This window comes from Rhinoraja longicauda, chromosome 22, assembly GCF_053455715.1.
Source record: "Rhinoraja longicauda isolate Sanriku21f chromosome 22, sRhiLon1.1, whole genome shotgun sequence".
Taxonomy (NCBI): Eukaryota; Metazoa; Chordata; class Chondrichthyes; order Rajiformes; family Arhynchobatidae; genus Rhinoraja; species Rhinoraja longicauda.
The window spans coordinates 16,317,398-16,336,182 of NC_135974.1; the positions used below are offsets into that span (position 1 = coordinate 16,317,398).

General features: G+C 44.2%; 1 protein-coding gene across 1 annotated transcript; it reads left to right on the plus strand.

Moving 5' to 3' along the window:
• Positions 1-950: 950 nt before the first annotated feature.
• nfs1 (NFS1 cysteine desulfurase) lies at positions 951-16,846 on the plus strand. Its single transcript, XM_078418845.1, has 13 exons — positions 951-1,155; positions 1,553-1,638; positions 2,577-2,693; positions 3,766-3,849; positions 4,230-4,382; positions 4,677-4,770; positions 5,542-5,676; positions 6,936-7,093; positions 8,535-8,640; positions 9,058-9,139; positions 11,316-11,399; positions 12,940-13,029; positions 14,011-16,846. The coding sequence occupies exons 1-13, from the start codon at positions 1,056-1,058 to the stop codon at positions 14,072-14,074; spliced, it is 1,353 nt and encodes a 450-aa protein (XP_078274971.1). The 5' UTR covers positions 951-1,055; the 3' UTR covers positions 14,075-16,846.
• The last annotated feature ends 1,939 nt before the right edge of the window (positions 16,847-18,785 follow it).

Below are 18,785 nucleotides of genomic sequence, written 5' to 3' on the forward strand. Positions count from 1 at the left end.
TCACCAATCCTGTTTTCTCCCAAGATGCTGCCTGACTTGTTGTTCCAGAAATGTCTTTCCTCATTAGCCTATCTATCCAAATGCATCATATCTTATCCCTCAAAATATTCTCCAGTAACAAAAGTTTTGTAATCCAGTTGCATTACTGGCGAGTTACTCCAGCGCTTTTGTCTTTTGTTTTGCAATTGAGCATCTGCAGTCCAATGGTTCAACTATTGAACCATTATTTCTCCCAAGTTCATAAGTTCTAGCAGCAGAATTAGGCCATTCGGCCCATCAAGTCGGAGTAGACAGCCATTCAATCATGGCTGATCTATCTCTCGCTCCTAACCCCATTATCCTGCCTTCTCCCCATAACCTCTGACACCCTTACTAATCAAGAATCTATCAATCTGCCTTAAAAAATCCATTGATTTGGCCTCCACAGCCATCTGTGGCAATGAATTCCACAGATTCACCACCCTCTGACTAATCCCTCATCTCCTTTTTAAAGGAACGTCCATTTATTCTGAGGCTAATGGAAACATCTTCATATTTACCACGCCTTTCACTATTCGATGTTTCAGAGAGCCCCCCCTTTCTAAACTTCCTCACTGTCTCTTTAAATGTGACAAGAATGAACTAATCCCTGTGGAGCCTGATCCCTGTAACCTACTGATTGGACACCCTCGTCTACACCAGTCCCCATTGCACCCCTGGCCATCGGCCCATCCACCCTTGCCTCTCCCCCCTTGCAGTTTGTCTCTCTCCCTCTCTCCCACCCACTGTTCCCGCACAAGCTGCAGGCTGCTCCCGGTTGCAATTCTTAATATGACTGAAAATCAAATCCGCTCGGCGCCTTCAAAATGTTTGTTCAAGTGAATTAATGAATCAGTTTATGGGCTTTAATGGAGACCCACGTGACCGGCGCGGTATCTCACGTCCGTTGTCAGGGTGAAGGGTCAAGCGTGGTTTCCGGGCGGTACTCGAGTCGTATCTCCCACCCTGCCTCTCTCTCTCTCCCTCTCCCTCCACACGGCCTTGCGGCTCAGGCAGTTGGCGCACGGCAGCTGCAGATGTGGTGCCCCTGCTCCGTCCGGCTGTTCCCCGCCGCCCGCGGAGCCTGGTGTCGGTGGCTCAGCCTGTCGCAGGCCCGAGAGGCGGCTGCTGAGCGAGGTGGGGGTGAGATGGAGAGTGGGGGATATGGAGGTTGAAGAGGGATGGGGGTGCGGGTGGGGAGGGAGAGCGTTGACGGGAGGGTGGGGTGAGGAGGAGAATCGCGGGTAGGGGAGAGGCTTAGAAGGGGGGGGGGGTTGAGGACGAGGGTGAGGGGAATGAAGGGGAGAGTGGGGATATGGGAGTGGAGATGGGGAGAGTGGGAATGAGGAGGGGGAGTGCATGGTATGTTGGAGGGAACAGAATGAATGGAGAGGAGAACACGTTAAGAGAGTTAGTGGGGGGGCAAAGAGGGGTGGGGTGGGGCAGAATGAGGCAGAGCCTGGTCTGCATAATGTATGCAAGGCCCAATGACTGAACTTCCTTGTTGATCCTGTTTCTTTGTATAATTTTCAAGCACTCACTCTAGATGGCAAGACTTCAAAAAATCAAGAAAATGAACTCCGCCCTCTATACTTGGATTTCCAAGCAACAACACCACTGGTACAGAATTTTGTCTTTTCTGAGATTTGGTTTTCGTGGACCATGTCAGAATTTATTGCTCATCCTTGATGCTTTAGCAATTATCTTACTCTGTTGCATTCTTTTAAGTGATATTGGCTCAGTACACTTAACAATAATAAACCTAAGACGTTCATTATTCCTCCCAATTGTCGGAAAGGTTTGGTGGCAAGTTTACTAGGTAAACAAACACCAGATTACGTGCTACAATATGTACTGATGATGTTGAAATAAAGGGCAATGAATCCATTAGGAGGTGCCTCGTTGATATTGCTCTGAGGTGTCATCTTAAATGTTATGGTTGTGTCCTTAAATCCCAAATTCTTTTTTCTCACTTCTAAATGTGTTGCACATGCTACTGAATTCAAAAAGCTTCTCAGTCCTCTGATCTACAACATACCCTTGCCACTTTGAAAGCCATTTTTTCAATTTAACATAATTAAATGTTAAAGCCAGGCTTAGTCCTGTCCCTACTTTTCTTCAAGCTTTCTCCCCACACCCCCTCCCCTCCAATCAGTCTGAAAAAGGGTCCTGACCCAAAAGATCACCTATTCATCTTCTCCACAGATGCCTGATCTGCTGACTTACTCCAGTACTTTGTGTCTTTATTTCCTTAAAGCTATAGTTCCTTGTATCTCCATTACCTTTTACCTCATCTGTTAACAATTCATTATGCCTCATGGAACCTCTCTTTTTGACTGGGATAAACTATTGTCGAGCATTACGGAGGCAGTTTGAATATCTACCACTGTTCCTTGGATGTTCTGTTTCTGAGCTTGTTTACCCAGCCCACTAGTCCTGTCTCGTAGTATTTAAATTAAAGATACTGATATAGCCCTCTGGTCTTGTCCCCAAGTCATGACAGTGCAATGTATGCCACTGTGTTACCAGCGTGCTTAATGTTCCCAATTAACCTCTAGGATCCGCGAGTGTTGGATGCAATGCTCCCTTATCTGGTGAACTATTATGGTAACCCTCATTCAAGAACACATGCATATGGTTGGGAGAGTGAGGCAGCCATGGAGAAAGCGAGAAAGGTGAGCATTTTTCTCTCGTAGCTCTGCCAGCTCTCTTTAATTATAATTAGCACACTTGAATTCTGATTTGGTTCAGTGTTTGGTTGAGAGTTAATTACAATCGGCATTTAGACGTTTGCTTTTGCTTGATGTTTTTTAAAATCTCTTCCTCCTCCATGGGCCTGTAGAAGTTTGTTTTACAGACAGATGCAACAAAGAAACTTAATCCACCCAACAACCTTTGCCTCTTTAATAATGTGCTGGCAGGTCAGGCAGTCCCTGGGGAGGGAAATGAACATTTCACGTTGGGACCTTCTGAAGAACATTGTGTTTTCCTCAAGATTCTGGCATCTGCAATCTCTTGTGTAACGATTATCCTTAAAGCCTTCCTATTTTGCCTTTTTACTAACAGTAGATGGAATAGGCAGCTGGACAGGAACTGAGGAAGATATATGCATTTATTTTAGTGCAGAAAGCGTGGCTGGAAAGGAAGAAGAGCTCGGCAGGGTTGATACTTGGGAATCTGATATTATAGCCCCAAGTAAACCATGGCTGAGGGACTGGCAGCTAAATATTCTAGGGTACATGTTACAAGGGTTATAGAGTTGGAGGTAAGAAAGGAGGAGTGGAATATAGGTATTTTCTTGGAGTCACCTAATGAATGGCTCTATGGGTGGAACTTGGATTATAAATGGGGGGTGATCATTTAAACAGTATTGTATTATAGTCGCAGGAATTCCACCAGCACTTTATTGTTTTGCTCAAGATTCCAGCATTTGCAGTCTCTTGTCTCCTTTTCTCAAAACATGTTTTTTCCCCTTCAAGATAATTAATGTGTTGTAAGATGAATTCTCCTGTCCTACAGCTCAGTGTATTTCTAAGATATCTACAGACTATTAGAGTGTGAGTTTATGATTTATTTTCATTCTATGAATTGCTCTTTAGTCCTGCCCAAATATTGTGTAATTTTCCTAGAGAATTTGGGTGAGATTAAATGTGCATCTTTTAGAAGTTTTTTTTTTAGAAACCTAGTATGGAAGTTTTTTACCAACATTCATTCTTGGATGTTTCATGAAATCATTTGTTACTCCAGCAAACAGCTGCTGTGATTGGAGCTGACGAGCGAGAAATTATCTTCACCAGTGGTGCGACAGAATCAAACAACATCGCCATCAAGGCAAGTTTTCCAGTTCAGTGGCTTGGTGTTAAGCCCAATGTATCATTTACTGATGGTTAACCTGTCTCATTGCCCGTTGATCTTGTGGGTTAACAGTGTATTTGGGAGGGATTAAAGACCAATACTGTGGTCTATCATAATTTTAAACCATTTTTTTTCCTGGTATAATACTGTAAAAATGACATACATTTGAGGTGAATGAAATTTATCCCAAGAGTAATTGTTTTTAGTTTTAGAGATACAGCATGGAAGCAGGCCCTGGTCTCTGGCGCTCTAATGCTAACAGATTCTGAAGGATAAAGCTAAGGTTATCTCTTCATCTTTATTTTTATAGGTTATATATTCATGCTATAGATCTATTTTTGTTCTGTTATTACCAGGGTGTTGCAAGGTTTTACAAAGCCAAAAAGAAGCACGTCATCACGACTCAGACAGAGCACAAATGTGTACTGGATTCTTGCCGCATGCTTGAGACTGAGGGATTTGAAGTTACCTATCTACCGGTGAAAATAAATGGCCTTGTTGATTTGGAGGCAAGTCTTTATTTTTGCTATTTCAAGTATTTTTCCTGGGACTTTTTCCCCCAGAATTTAACCCTTTATTTCGGGGTTGATGTCATGCTGCCTCAAAAAAGCAGTAGAAATAATCAAAGACGAATAGTTTCTGGACTGGAGTGTGGAGATTCTGGCTGCTTTCAAAATGGGGAACATTGATCACAGCCAACTGGATCACTGCCGCAATTTGGATGGAGTTGCTTTATTTAAAGCCAGTTGTTTTATTTAAAGCCCAGTTGTTTTCCAACTAATAGTTGTATCTATACTTATTAGGAATTGGAGAAAGCAATTAGACCGGATACGAGTGTGGTGTCAATAATGACTGTGAACAATGAAATTGGGGTACAGCAACCAATTGGCGATATAGGTATGTAACACTCACTTGTTCTACTATAATGTATTCCACTTGGGTCCCTGATAATGCCCGGATATTAACTGATCATAGGCATTCTACAGCCAAGTATAATTTGTTTGTAACCGGGTGTTCCTTGTAGAGGAGGGTATTCATTTGCAATAGAGAACAAAATGTTGGTTTCCTCTTTGTAATTTAGGTGGTTGGGAAAGCTATTTACTCAGTCAAACTTTGTTTGTGTGGCTCAAGGCACTAGCTTGATTGAATTGATTGTAATCTACAGCATGAAACTGGCCCTTCAGCCTATTGAGTTCATACCAACCAACGATTAACCGTTCACGCTAGATCTAAATGATCCCACTTTAGCATACACTCCGTGTACACTAGAGCAATTTACAGAGGGACAATTATCCAACAAACCTACACATCTTTACGATGTGGGAGGAAACTGGAACCCACGTGGTCAAAGGGAGAACGTGCAAATTCCACACAGTACGCAAGGTCAGGATCGATCCCAGGACTCTGGTGGTGTGAGGTAGCAGCTTTACCAGCTGCTCCACTGTCTTTAAAGGGCGAAAGGGTGTTGTTTGAGGGATGATCTTTCTCTTACAAGTCACTTGGACAGGTACATGGATACAAAAGGTTTAGAGTGATATGAGGGAAACGTGGGCAAGTGGGACTAGCTTAAATGGGGCATCTTTGTCGGCATGAATGAGCTGGGCTGAAGAGACTTTTTCGGTGCTGTATGACTACATCCATCTACCAATTATTTTTTGTTATCTGCAGGTCATATTTGTAAAGCTAAGAAGGTATTTTTCCATACGGATGCTGCACAAGCTGTTGCGAAAATTCCCCTTGATGTGAACAAAATGCAAATCGATCTGTTGTCAATCAGCGGTCACAAAATCTATGGACCAAAAGGTATAGAATTCAGTCACATTGTTACCTACAGCTCATCAGAAACTCAATAAAATGACTTGAAATTAATATTATATTTAGAAAACGCTTTCCTATAAATTATTAAACTGTGCAGGCATAGTTTTTAATCCAGATTGAATCAAGAGATATGTGTCAGAGCACACCCTGAAGAGGGTCATCCATTGTGGGGGAGATTGAAGCTGCTCTACAGGCAAGATGTGTAGGAAGGAACTGCAGATGCTGGTTTGTACCGAAGATGGACACAAAGCACACTGGAGTAACTCAGCGGGGCAGGCAGCATCCCTGGAGAAAAAGTATGTGTGACATTTCGGTTCCGAACCCTTCTTCAGACTGAGAGTCTCTCAGAATTTTCAGTCTGTAGAAGCGTCCCTACCCGATACGTCACTCATCCTTTTTTGCAAGAGATGCTGTCTGAGTAATCCAGCACTTTTTGTCTGCTCTACAGAAAGTTTTACATCTGAGCAACAGATCAAGGGATTCAAAACAACTGCAGTAACCATAGGTTGCAGATACTGCAATCTGGAGCAAAAAAAATGGTGAAGTAAATATGTATTTATACTTTTGCATTTTAGGGCTTTCAAAACAGTTGACATATTGCTTTATTCCAAGCAGTCTCACTTGATAGAAAATTGTGTTATGAAAAATTCTTCAATTTCATTTTGACTAACCGTTTTAAAATGTGCAGCATTGGAAGTCTGTTATTTTATAGTAAAGTTTATAGTAAATTGATTGGAGAACATGGATAGGCAACATTTTGGTTAGAGGCTCTTCTTCATACTGATTGTGGTGGGGAGAGGACAGAAAGGTGGATGCAGGTGAGAGGGGGGGGGGGGGTTGATAGGCAGATGGTTGGGCAAAGGCCAGAGATGAAAAGACAGAAGGTGTGAGACAAAAGGATTGAAGAATTACGAATTGTGAAGCTGGAGGGTGAAGAAGAGGAGAAAGATAGGTGATAACCCAGGTGAGACACGGGGGGGGGGGGGGGGGGGGGGGGGGGGTGAGCAACAAAAATGGAGGAGACCCTCGTCGTCATGGAGAAAGTGCAAGTTTTACACAGACAACATCTGAGGTCGGGATCGAAACCGGATCCCTGGCGCTGAGGCAGTAGCTCGACCAATGGTGCCACAGTGCTGCTGTGTGATCAGTACATTTTGTCACTGACTTACTAACTTTTAACATTGGTGTATGATTGTTTTGTCCTGTCTACCCCACACTTCCACTTTGCTCTGAAACCCCGTTAGGAGTCGGTGCGTTGTATGTCCGCCGGCGGCCCCGGGTGCGGCTGGAGGCCTTGCAGAGCGGCGGGGGGCAGGAGCGGGGCCTGCGGTCGGGTACAGTTCCAACTCCACTGGTCGTCGGGCTTGGGGCGGCCTGTGAGATAGGAATGCAGGAGATGGAGGTGAGTGAACTGCAGAGGTTTTTTGAAAAACAAGGAACTGCAGAGGCTGGTTTACAAAAAAAGACACAAAGTGCTGGAGTAACTCAGCGGGTCAGCCAGCATCTCATGAGAACATGGATAGGTGACGTTTTGTGTCGGGACCTTTCTTCAGACCGATGGGGGTGGGGAGGAGGAAAGCTGGAAGAGAGGTGGGGCAGGACAAAGCTTGGCAAATGATATGTACAGGAAGGAACTGCAGATGCTGGTTTTCACCGAAGATGGACAGAAACTGCTAGAGTAACTCAGCGGGTCAGGCAGCATCTCTAGAGAAAAGGAATAGGTGACATTCTGAGTCGAGACCCAACTTCAGACGGTCGATGCAGGTGAAAGAGGTTTTGGATAGGCAGATGGTTGGACAAAGGGGAGAGGTGAAAAGATTAAAAGCATGAGATATGGATAGAAGAATTGCTAATTATTGAGCTTTGTGCCATGGCACAGGATTTAACTTTTTTTTACAGATCATATGTTAACCGATAATAATGGTACTTGGGTATTGTTGTGAGAACAGAATTTGACCTCATCTTTATCCAATAATAAAATAATTATCTATATATTATGGGTAAAGATGTGGTCAAATTCTGTTGCTCTTCATGATACCCAGATACCCATTACTACTGGATAACACGGAATCTGGGAGAAGTATCTTTTATGTAAAATAAACTCCTGATCTTGTATATGCGAACAACATTTTAGTTTGGGACCCCTCTTCAGACTGATTGTAGTGGGGGGAGAAAGCGAGAAAAGAGTTGGAGGCAGGACAATGCCTGGCTAATGATAGATGGAAGATATACACAAAATGTTGGAGTACTCTGGGTCAGGCAGCATCTCTGGAGACAAGGAGTAGGTGATTTTTCTGGTCAAGACTGGTGTTGATCCAAAACGTTACCTATTCCTTTTCTCCAGAGATGCTGCATGACCTGCTGAGTTACTCCAGCCTTTGTGTCCGTCTTCGGTGTAACCAATATCTGCAGTTCCTTCCTTCACAAGTGATAGGTGGATGCAGGTGAGGGCAGGGTTGATTGGCAGATTGGTGGAGAGGTGGATAAAGGCTACATTGAGAAAGAGACAAAACAGTGTCAATTGAGAAGAGAAGGGTGAAATGTACAGTCAGAGGAAGGGATGCAGGTGAAATTGGGGGAAGAGGGACAGAATGGTGGGATTAAAGTGTTCGTATCAGAGTGGGGGTTGGGGGCATGGGGAAGAGAGGGGGAGGGTGCTACTTAAAATTGAAGAATTTTAATGGAAAAGTTGTATAGTTGCTAGCTGCTGTCTAGCGTTAGAAAAGGCAGAGAAACTGTTAAGTCTGCACCTGTCTATAGTCCCTTGCTATAATATGAACATTGCATTTCTAAGCTGTTCTGCACTTTTGCATGTTTTAACGTGGCTGCTTGTGTTTCTGCAGCTTGATCACAAGCACGTGTCGAAGTTGGCCAAGCGTTTGGTGACAAAGATAATGGATGCGATCCCTGATGTGATTCTCAATGGAGATCCTGTGCAGCGGTATGCAGGTACGGTGACTGATTCTTCCTCGCACGCCTAAATTATTTAGGTACCTCGCTTGGGGAACAGTCTTGCACTTCAGATTGGTCTCACTTTTATTTTCACTCCCCACTGGAAGAGAAAAGAATCCCTGTGCAGCACACTTGTACAGCTTCGCTCAGGGTCTCTGCGAGATCCTCTCGGACACTTTCTGTTGGGTTCTTGCCCTTTCAATTAAAGGTGACAAAGACACACACACAGCTTTCTCCCCCCCCCCCCCCCCCCCCCCCCCCGGCACCGTTAGGCAGTGACTCTACCTGCTGCACCACAGTGCCACCCTGTTTTGTTTTGGATCTTAATTATCTATGCAAATTGCAGGTTTACTTGTTTGCGGTTACTATTTTGTTGGAAAGAATGACAATGTGTATTTTACCTGGTTCCTGCAGGCTGTATTAACCTCTCATTCGCCTATGTGGAAGGAGAGAGTCTTCTGATGGCTTTGAAAGATATAGCCCTCTCATCTGGAAGGTAGTGTATTAGTCTCACTTGATAATACTGTTACTGAGTATAATCATGTAAAGGATTATCGTGCAAAAACAGCATGCTAAGCTGCACATAGTAAAGTCAGTAATTGGTTTAATAACAGTACATAAAATAGTTATGTCTGTAAAATTGTACAAATTGAAATAATCATTATTCTTTGTGTATCTGTTTTGTCTTTGGAAGCCTTATTCAACAAGAAGTTTAAATTAGACACAGGAGTTGACCACAGTCGTTCAGTATAGAAAGAGGCTCTTCGGTCCACTACATCATGCTGAACTTTTTACTTGTCTACACTAATTCTACTTTCCTGCATTAGGGCTGGATTCTTCTATGCTTTTCCTATTTAAGCATCTGTCTAAATGCCTCTTAAACACAGTAATGTACCTGATTCCACCACCGCCTCTGGCTGCATATTCCAGATATCAGCCACTCTGTTTTAAAAAAGACGTACCTCTCAGATCTCCTTTATAACTTCATCCTCTGTTTAAACCTTTCCCTCTTTCCATTCTGCTCTCTCTATACCTCTCATAATCGTACATCGGGAATAGGGCCAGTGTACGCCTGGAACAGGGATTGTTCAAGGTACCCTACGAAGAGGCGGGCATAGCTGCGGCCCTTGCGGGTGCCCATAGCTACTCCCACCCAAACCACCACCTCCCCAGGTACCTTCTGCAAGTGCAGGAGATGCAACACCTGTCCCTACACCTCCTCCCTCACCTCTGTTCATGGACCCTGACAGTCATTTCAGGTCAGGCAGAGGTTCACTTGCACCTCCTCCAACTGCATCTACTGTATCTGTTGTTTAAGATGTGGACTCTTGTACATCGACGAGACCAAACGTAAACTGGGCAATCATTTCACTGAACACCTTCGCTCAGTCTGCCTGGACCTACCTGATCTCCCGGTTGCTAAACACTAATTCTCCTTCCCATTTCCACACTGACCTTTCTGTCCTAGGTCTCCTCCATTGTCAGAGTGAGGCTAAACGCAAATTGGGGAAACAGCATCTCATATTTCGCTTGGGCAGCTTAGAGCCCAGTGGTATGAATATTGATTTCTCTAACTTCAGGTAACAACCGCACCCCCTCTCTGTCCATCTGTCCCCACCCAAGTCACATCAGCTTCTCGTTTTCACCCAACAGCTAACGATAGCCTGTTTTCTTTATCATCATTACTTTTTTGCATATCTTTCATTCATTGTTCTAAATCTCACTACATCATCGTCTATACCTCTTGTTTCCCTTTACCCTGACTAGTCTGAAGAAGTCTCGACCCGAAACGTCACCCATTCCTTCTCCAGAGATGCTGCCTGACCCATTGAGTTACTCGAGCTTTTTGTGTCGATCTTATGGATAGTGACTTTTCGGGTCGGAACCCTTGTGAATCTTCTTTGCTCACCAGCGCAGTATGGCTGATCTGATTGTAAATTTAACTCCACGTTCCTGTCCACCCCTAATTACTCTCTAAAATAAATAAGTTCCAATTCTGCCATGTCTGAGTAAAGAAGCTTCTCAAAAAAATCATCATTTATTTATTCTGATTTTGTATATCTGAGCTTAGAATTTGACTTCTCCAAGAGGGGAATTTCTTTTCCACATGTTGCTTGTAAAACAGTTTCATTCTCCATGATTGTCCCAAGATTCCTGACACCATATGTTATCTTCATTTTTCAATAGTTTAGTCTGCAGTCATAGCATGGAAACATGCCCTTCAGCCCACTGAGTCCATGTTGACCATCGATCACCTGCTCACACTAATTCGATGTTATCCAATTTTCGCATCCACTCCCAACATACTCGGGGCAAATTACAGAGGGCCAATTAACCTTCAAACCCGCACGTCTTTGGGATGTAGGAGGAAACTGGGAACACCCAGAGAAAACTCGCGTGGTGACTGGGAGAACATGCAAAGTCCACACAGTCAGTACCTGATGTCAGGATCGAATCCGGGCCTCTGGTGCTGTGAGGCTTAAGGGTCTGTTTCCACCCTGTATCTTTCAATCATTCCAAGTCTTTTCATGATAATATATACTCTTCATTACCACCTGCCTGCAGCTTAACGAGAATCTTAAATAACTTCCAAAAGGTCAAGCTAATGTGAAAGTTGCATTTTACTCAATTAAGATTCACTTCAGCGCTGTGCATTGTGTGTCTATTTTCAGTGCTTGTACGTCAGCCTCTCTGGAGCCTTCCTATGTTTTGCGAGCGATTGGAGCTGATGAAGACTTGGCACATTCTTCAATCAGGTAGGAGGGTTGGCTCCCCTTTCGGGCTGTTGACTTGGTTTGCTCCCGGTTCAGGAACAGCTTTGTCCCAACAACCATCAGGCTCTTGAACACGACAAACACCAACTAAGCTTCGAACTACGGGCTGTCTTGGTTGCACTACGGACGGGGCTTTTATTGTTTTTGCACTTTTTAAAAATTGCTTTTTTTTGTGTACTGCGTGATCTTTTGAATACAGTGTTTATAGACGTGTTATCCTGTTGTAAGCACATATGACAATTAAACACTCTTGAAAATACCAAAATCTCCAATGTAGTGCAGAACAGTGCTTCTTCCCTCTGTCCCACTCTCTCCACCCAACTTACCCTCAGTTTTCCTGTGGATCTGATCAATCACCTTCAGCACCTCACTTCTTCATTAAATCTGTCTTTTTATGTTCTTAGATTTTTTGGGGGGGAAGCCAAATAGCCGCCATCTTGCTGACATTAGCAACTGCAGATGCTGGAATCTCAAGCAAAAAAACAAAGCACGAGAGGAACTCAGCAGGACAGGCAGCATCTCTGGAGGGAATGGGCAGATCATGTCCATTTCCCTCCTCAGTTGCTGCACAACCAGCTGAGTTCTCCAGCTATTTATATTTTGCTCAGGTCCTTGTCTCGTTTTAACCCTTTCTTTCTCATTGCCTGAGGAGATTGGAGTGCTTGATTACCTTGCCAACTCGGCAAGAATGGACATGGAAATGTGTGAGCTTTGGGTTAAGCTGCACTATTAAGCATGCTGGGTGAGGAGGGAAGATGGTTTTGTGTCTTTCTTTAATTGAAAGGGCAAGAACCCAACAGAAAGTGTAAAAGAAGGTCTTACAGAGCTTCTGTGAGAAACTGTACATGTGTGCTGCACAGGGGCCGTCTAACTTTTTCAATGGGTGATGAAGATAAAATGAGACCAATCTGCAGTGCAAAGCCGTTCCCCAAGCGAGGTATCTCGATCACAAGATGACACGATTTTTGTTTTCTTTTATCCTGGATCAACTGATTGAAATCACACTAGCTGCAGTATTAAATCGACCAATTCCACCGGTCCCTCTTCAAGGCTAGTTGACAGTGGAGGAAACATGGATAGGGAAAGTTTCAGTTCAGGACCCTTCTTCGTGCTGAGTCTGGAGAAAGGTCACCTATCTGTGTCCTCGAGATGCTGTCTGACCCATTGAGTCAGTTTAGTGAGCTGAGGTACAGTGAAAAGCTTTTTTGATACGTTCTATCCAGTCAGCAGAAAAACTATACATGATTACAAACAAGTCGTCCACAATGTACAGGTAAAGGATAAAGGGAATAATGTTTAGTGCAAGGTAAATAAGGATTAAAGATAGTCCAAGGGTCACTCCAGCACTTCATGTTTCACGCAAGATTCCAGCACCTGCAGTTTCTTGTGTCTTTCATACGTAGAGATGGCTGTTCTACGCTTTCTTTTTTCCAGGACATCCAGAAATTGTGTTTAGTGTTTTGCTTGTGTTCTGGTGGTACCTGTAGGCGGTTGCCTGACACGGGTGTTCTTGTTGCTGCAGATTTGGCATTGGACGTTTCACCACTGAGCAGGAGGTGGACCACACAGCAGAGCGGTGCATCCAGCAAGTGCGGAGGTTGAGGGACATGAGGTACGTGAGGCATACATCAGTTGAAACATTGAGGGATGGCAGCTACTTTGAAAATGAAATTTGTCAAAGATTGCATGCCTTACAGCGCCAGAGACCCGGGTTCAATCCTGACTACGGGTGCTGTCTGTACGGAGTTTGTACGTTCTCTCTGACCGTGTGAGTTTTCCACTGGTGCTCCAGTTTCTCCCCACACACTAAAAACGTATGGGTTTGTAGGTTAATTGGCTTTGGTAAAGATTATAAATTATCCCTAGTGTGTAGGGTAGTGCTAGTGGATGGGCTGATCGTTGGCCGGTCTCACTGGGCTTTGTTTTGCATACATCCGGTAAAATCACGTAGTAGACCTCACCTAGGTAGTATACAAGTGTCGTCAGGCTTTGGCGCCAACAAAGTTGCAAAAGTTAACTGAACATTGCTGGCCACTGTAAATTCCCCCCTCCCCCTGTTCTCAGTGCCGGGTCCCCCCTTCGTTCTGTGGCCCCTTCCAGGTCCCCCGTTTGTTCTTGTACCTTCTGCCAGCCTGCCCCCCCCCCCTTCGTTCTCGGTGCCCCCCTTCGTTTTGGCGGTTAGGAGGGTGGGTTCCCCTTTCGGGCTGTTTCCGGTTTCCTCCCACACACCAAAGACGTACAGGTCGGTATTTTAATTGGCCTCTGTAATTGCCCCTAGTGTTGGGAGTGTGTGAGAAAGGGGGATGACATGGAACTAGTGTGAACGGTGATCGATTGTTGCCTGGACTCGCTATATCTCTGAACTAAACTAAAGAGATGTTGAGGTGTAAATGGTTAAACTGAGATGAGATGGGAGCTAGGGAGGATGCCGGACCTAGCCCTACTCGTGAACCTAGATTTATTAGTTTGAAAGGAAAGAAAGTCAGGCTGAAAGATATGTTGAATCTCTTCCCTCATTTTTGTTTCTGTCTCTCTCTCCGCACCTCTTCTCCCCCCCCCCCCCCCCCCCCCATTCCTCCATTTTATTTTGTAGCCCACTCTGGGAAATGGTTCAGGAAGGCATGGACTTGAAGAACATTAAATGGTCACAGCATTAGAATATTCCAGAAGAAACTGGCCGCTGGGAAGGACAGTTGGCGTGGTCAGCGACTGTAAGATGGGACTCGGGTTACGTCATTTGCAGAATGGGTAAATTAAAGCAAATGAATCGGTGTGCCTCATGATGAGTCAGTGCTTTACAGTAAATGCGAATTCTAGCATCTTATCTATATTGGTAAACTCAAACCTTAATCTATCAGCAAACTGGCTAATGAAAAAATATCTCATCAGAAATTATTAATGTTTGAAGCAATCTCCCTCGTGTGTATTGATTGAAATGTTGCTTCTTGCTTATCACTGGTACCTTAACATGGTGGCTATCAGCTAGCCCTGAAGAGGGACTGATGCAATCAGTCTATTTAATAGAGTAGCAAGTTTGATATCAATCAGGTGATCTAGGTTAAATGAAAACAAAGATGCTGCCATCTTGTGATCTAGATACCTTGCTTGGGGAACGGTCTTGCACTGCAGATCGGTCTCATTTTTATCTTCATCCACTGGACAAGGAAATTAGACAGTACCCCTGTGCAGTACACTTGTTCGGTTTCTCTCACGGTCTCTGCGAGACCCTCGTGCACCTTCCTTTCAATTAAAGGCGACCAAAAAAAGAAAAACTTCCAGCTTTCTCCCTCCACCTCCCCACCACAATCAATAAAGAAGGGTCCCGACCCGAAACTGTCACCTATTCAGGTTTCAGTTTGAAGACTCTCCTTCAGAACAGGAAAGATGAGAAAATGAGCTTGAGAAATTGAAAAAGCAAGGATCTGCAGATGCTGGCTTAAAAAAAAAAAGACACAACCGCTGGAGTAATTCAGCATTCAGTCAGCTCCTCTCGAGGACATGAATAGGTAAAGTATCAGGTCGGAAAAAAATACAAAGTACTGGAGTAACTCAGCGGGTCAGGCAGCATCTCTGAAGAACATGGATAGGTGAAGTTTTGGGTTGGGTCCCTTCTTCAGATCAATTGCAAGTCCTGGTTCATTTGGCCTTGGTACATTGCCCCTAGTGTGCAGGAAGTGAATGTAACAGAACTAGTAAGAATGAGTGATCGATGGTGTGGTTGAAAGGCCTGTTTCCATGCTGTTTCTCTAAACTAAACTATAGTCCGTATGTCTCTGCTGTAGACACTGTTTATCGTCTAAGACAAATTTAGGGATTCTGTGCTGTGAAGCTGCTGGGCTTCAGGAGCAGATGAAATGGGATCTGTTCTTGAGCCTGCCTCTTAAAGGACATGCCCAAGTATAGAATGCAAGAGTGATGTTTATTTCGCTACGCCATTAAATGGGCAAACTCTGATCTGTACTTTCACAATGATTAACAAGGGTAACCCTCTGGCCCACTTGAAACAATGAAGGACAAACATATTTACTGCTACATTTATTAGACTGGGGTAATTAATTTCCTTTTTAAATTGTTCTATTTTGAAGGTGACACAAGGAACTGCAGATGCTGGATTGTGCGTCGAACACAAAGTGCTGGAGTAACTCAGCTGGTCAGGCAGCATCTCTGGAGGACAAGTGTAGGCGACACTTCAAGTCCGATCCAAAACGTCGCCTATCCATGTCCTTCAGAGATACTGCCTGACCCGCTGAGTTACTCAAGCACTTTGTGTTCTATTTTGAAGGTGAGGATTCCTACACAAGGTTTGGAGATGAGCTTATCTAAATGGGTTATTCTTACTTAAATCCAAGTGTGAAAGGTAGTATGGTGTTTGGAGCCTCTTCCCACGATAATGAGGAAGAAAAGGGAATCTTAGCATTGTGTGCACAATAGCAATTGACCCAAACTGCCCATATTTGTCCTTTACTAATTATCTTTGCTATTCATTAGAACTATTTCTATTTTTGATATTATGTCTTGGGTTGATGGGTTGAAATGACTTCCTTGTATGGCAGCTCACAGAGCAATACCATCTCCTCACTCATTTTCCCTGCAATCTATCCTTGCCATTCCCTGCAATTCAGTGGCCAAGGAACCGACCAGGCCACTGGTCACGTTCGATCAGAATTGACTGTTGGGAGACCTTGCCTTCACATTTAACACAGTAACTTCACTCTCAAAAGGACAAAGAGCTGTAACTCAGCAGGTCAGGCAACATCTTTGGAGAACATGGATGGAAGAAGGCTCTCGACCCAAAACATTACCTATCCATGTTCTCCAGAGATGCTGCCTGACCCACTGAGTTACTCCAGCACCATGTCCTTTTATGTATTAACCTGTATCTGCAGTTCCTTGTTTCCACAATTTCCTATTCTCGGTTTTGCTCACCTTTGTTCATTTGCTTCCGAAGTGGAGCTGAAATAGGTTTCCTTAAAGCCAGTCATAACAGCAGTGGATGGCACTATGAAAATAAATCAGCCGGGCCATGTGCTTTGCCTCAGTGCACGCTATTGAATTGAAAATGTAGGTGAATCCTCTTGTTTAGCTGCCAATACTGAGATCTCTGTTCTCTTCAGCTCATGTTTTGATACGTTCATTTAGAGTTTCATCTGTGATAATCTCGACGCCACTTCAGACCACCAATGAAGGGGAGGGAATTAGGATGTAATAAATCGGGCCAAGGTTATTCACATCTTTAGTGTCAATGAGGGCTGTCAGGATGTCGACTGTCTACGAATCGCATCGGTGGAACTAAACACGCACAATTTATGCTTTGTTTCGTATCTATAGACCCATGATATGTATTGATGTGTTCCTTTGTATCTTTTAAGTTGGTAATGTTTGTTAACATAAATGTACAACCCATCATATTAAAGGAGTTATATAGCCTTGTGGATTAGCTGTTTTTTCAAGCAGATGAACTTGTGCAGGCTGCAGGGGAGAGTGATGGTAATGGAGGTGGTGGGATGGAAACGGTGAACAAAGGGAGAAGGGACCTAGATATGTAGGTGATGGGACCAGAGTGGATAGATATGTGGGCAGATGGAGCCAGGTGGTTGAACCAGAGTGATGAGTGAACAGTGGAGGAAGGTTGGAAAAGGAGAACAAAAGGAGGGAAAATCTGGGTGGAGACCATTGGGAATGGTAAAGGAACACTGGAGTTGTGCATTACCGGAAATTGGAAAGCCCCACTGTTCGCACCATTGGGTTGGAGGCTACCCAAGTGGAGTTCAAGGTGTTGGTTTGCAATGAGTTTCACCGGGGCAATGGAGATAGATGGATCAGCATGGGAAAGAGAGTAGAAATACCAGCTCGGAATATCAGGATGGCCATTGCGAACAGAATGCAGGTGCTCAGCAAAGCAATTTTGCCAGTGTGGCGGAGGCCACATTGCAAGCAGAGATTGCAATAGCAGAGTTTGGGGGAGATGCACGTGTTTCACTGTGCATCTGTAAGGACTATTTCGGTCCCTGGATGGTGGTGAAGGGATGAATGTTGCACCTCCTATAGTTGCAGGGGTAAGTGTCTAGGGAGGGGTGAGCAGTCAGGGAGTCATGGAAAAAAAGAGTGGTCCCTGCAGAATGCAGAAAATGAGAGAGAAGATTTGAGTGGTGTGATGGTGGAAATGAAGGATGTGCTGGATGCAGAGGGTAGAGGGTGAAAGATGAGGAGGAAGGGAACTTTACCTGTTGGTGGGGTTGAGAGCATGAAACAATTGCGAGGCCACCATCAACTAATATAATTCATAAACATAAGTTCTAGGAGCAGAATCATGCCATTTGGCCCATCAACTCTACTCTGCCATTCCATCATGGCTGATCTATCCCTCACAACCCCATTCTCCTGCCTTCTCCCCATAACCCCTAACACTCGTACTAATTAAGAATCTATCAATCGCCTCCTTAAAAATAATCATCAACTTGGCCTCCACAGCCTTGTATGGCAATGAATTCCTCACGATTCACCACCCTCTGACTAAAGAAATTCCTCCTCATCTCCTTTCTAAAGGCATGTACTTTTATTTTGAAGCTGTGCCCTCTGGTCCTCACCTCTCCCACTAGTGAAAACATCCACTCCCCATCCACTCTATCCAAGCCTGTCACTATTCCATAACTTTCAATGAGGTCTCTTCGCATCCTCTAAAGGATGTAGATGAAATTGAATATATAAAGTTACAAATGATATAGAAGAGAAGCCATGGTTCCTGAAGAAATCGGAGGTCCTGGAAAGAAGCCAGAACTCTGATAGGCGCAGCGGAGATGGAGAACTGAGAAAGAATGATGGCATCCTTACAGGAGGCCCATTGAGTTCCTCTGGCACTTTGTTTTTTGCTCAAGCCCAACCCTTGTCTCGCTTTAACACTTTCCTTCCCATTGCCTGAAGACAGTGACCCACATCGGGGTGTTTGATTACCTAGCCGACCTGGTAAGAGTGGACATTAAATTGTGAGAGCTTTGGGTTAAGCTGTATTAAGCACCCTGGGAGAGGAGGGGGGAGGGTTTTCCATTACAACAAAATTGAATCTGGTCCTTGTGTTCATTTTGGGATGATTTAGAAGCATTGCGCAATGTTTTTGCCATGTTGAAGGTCATACACAAAGATGTGGATCGCAAATTGCTGGAGTAATTCAGCGGGTCAGGCAGCATCTCTGGAGAATATAGATTGGTGACATTTAGAGCCATGGCCCTTCTACAAACTCTTCATTCTGAAGGAGATGCTTGACTCACGGAGTTACTCCACACGCATGTGGTATGATTTGCCTGGATATCACGCCACTGTATCTTGGTAAGCATAACAATAATAAACCATTTGAAAACTTTTTTAAGGAGT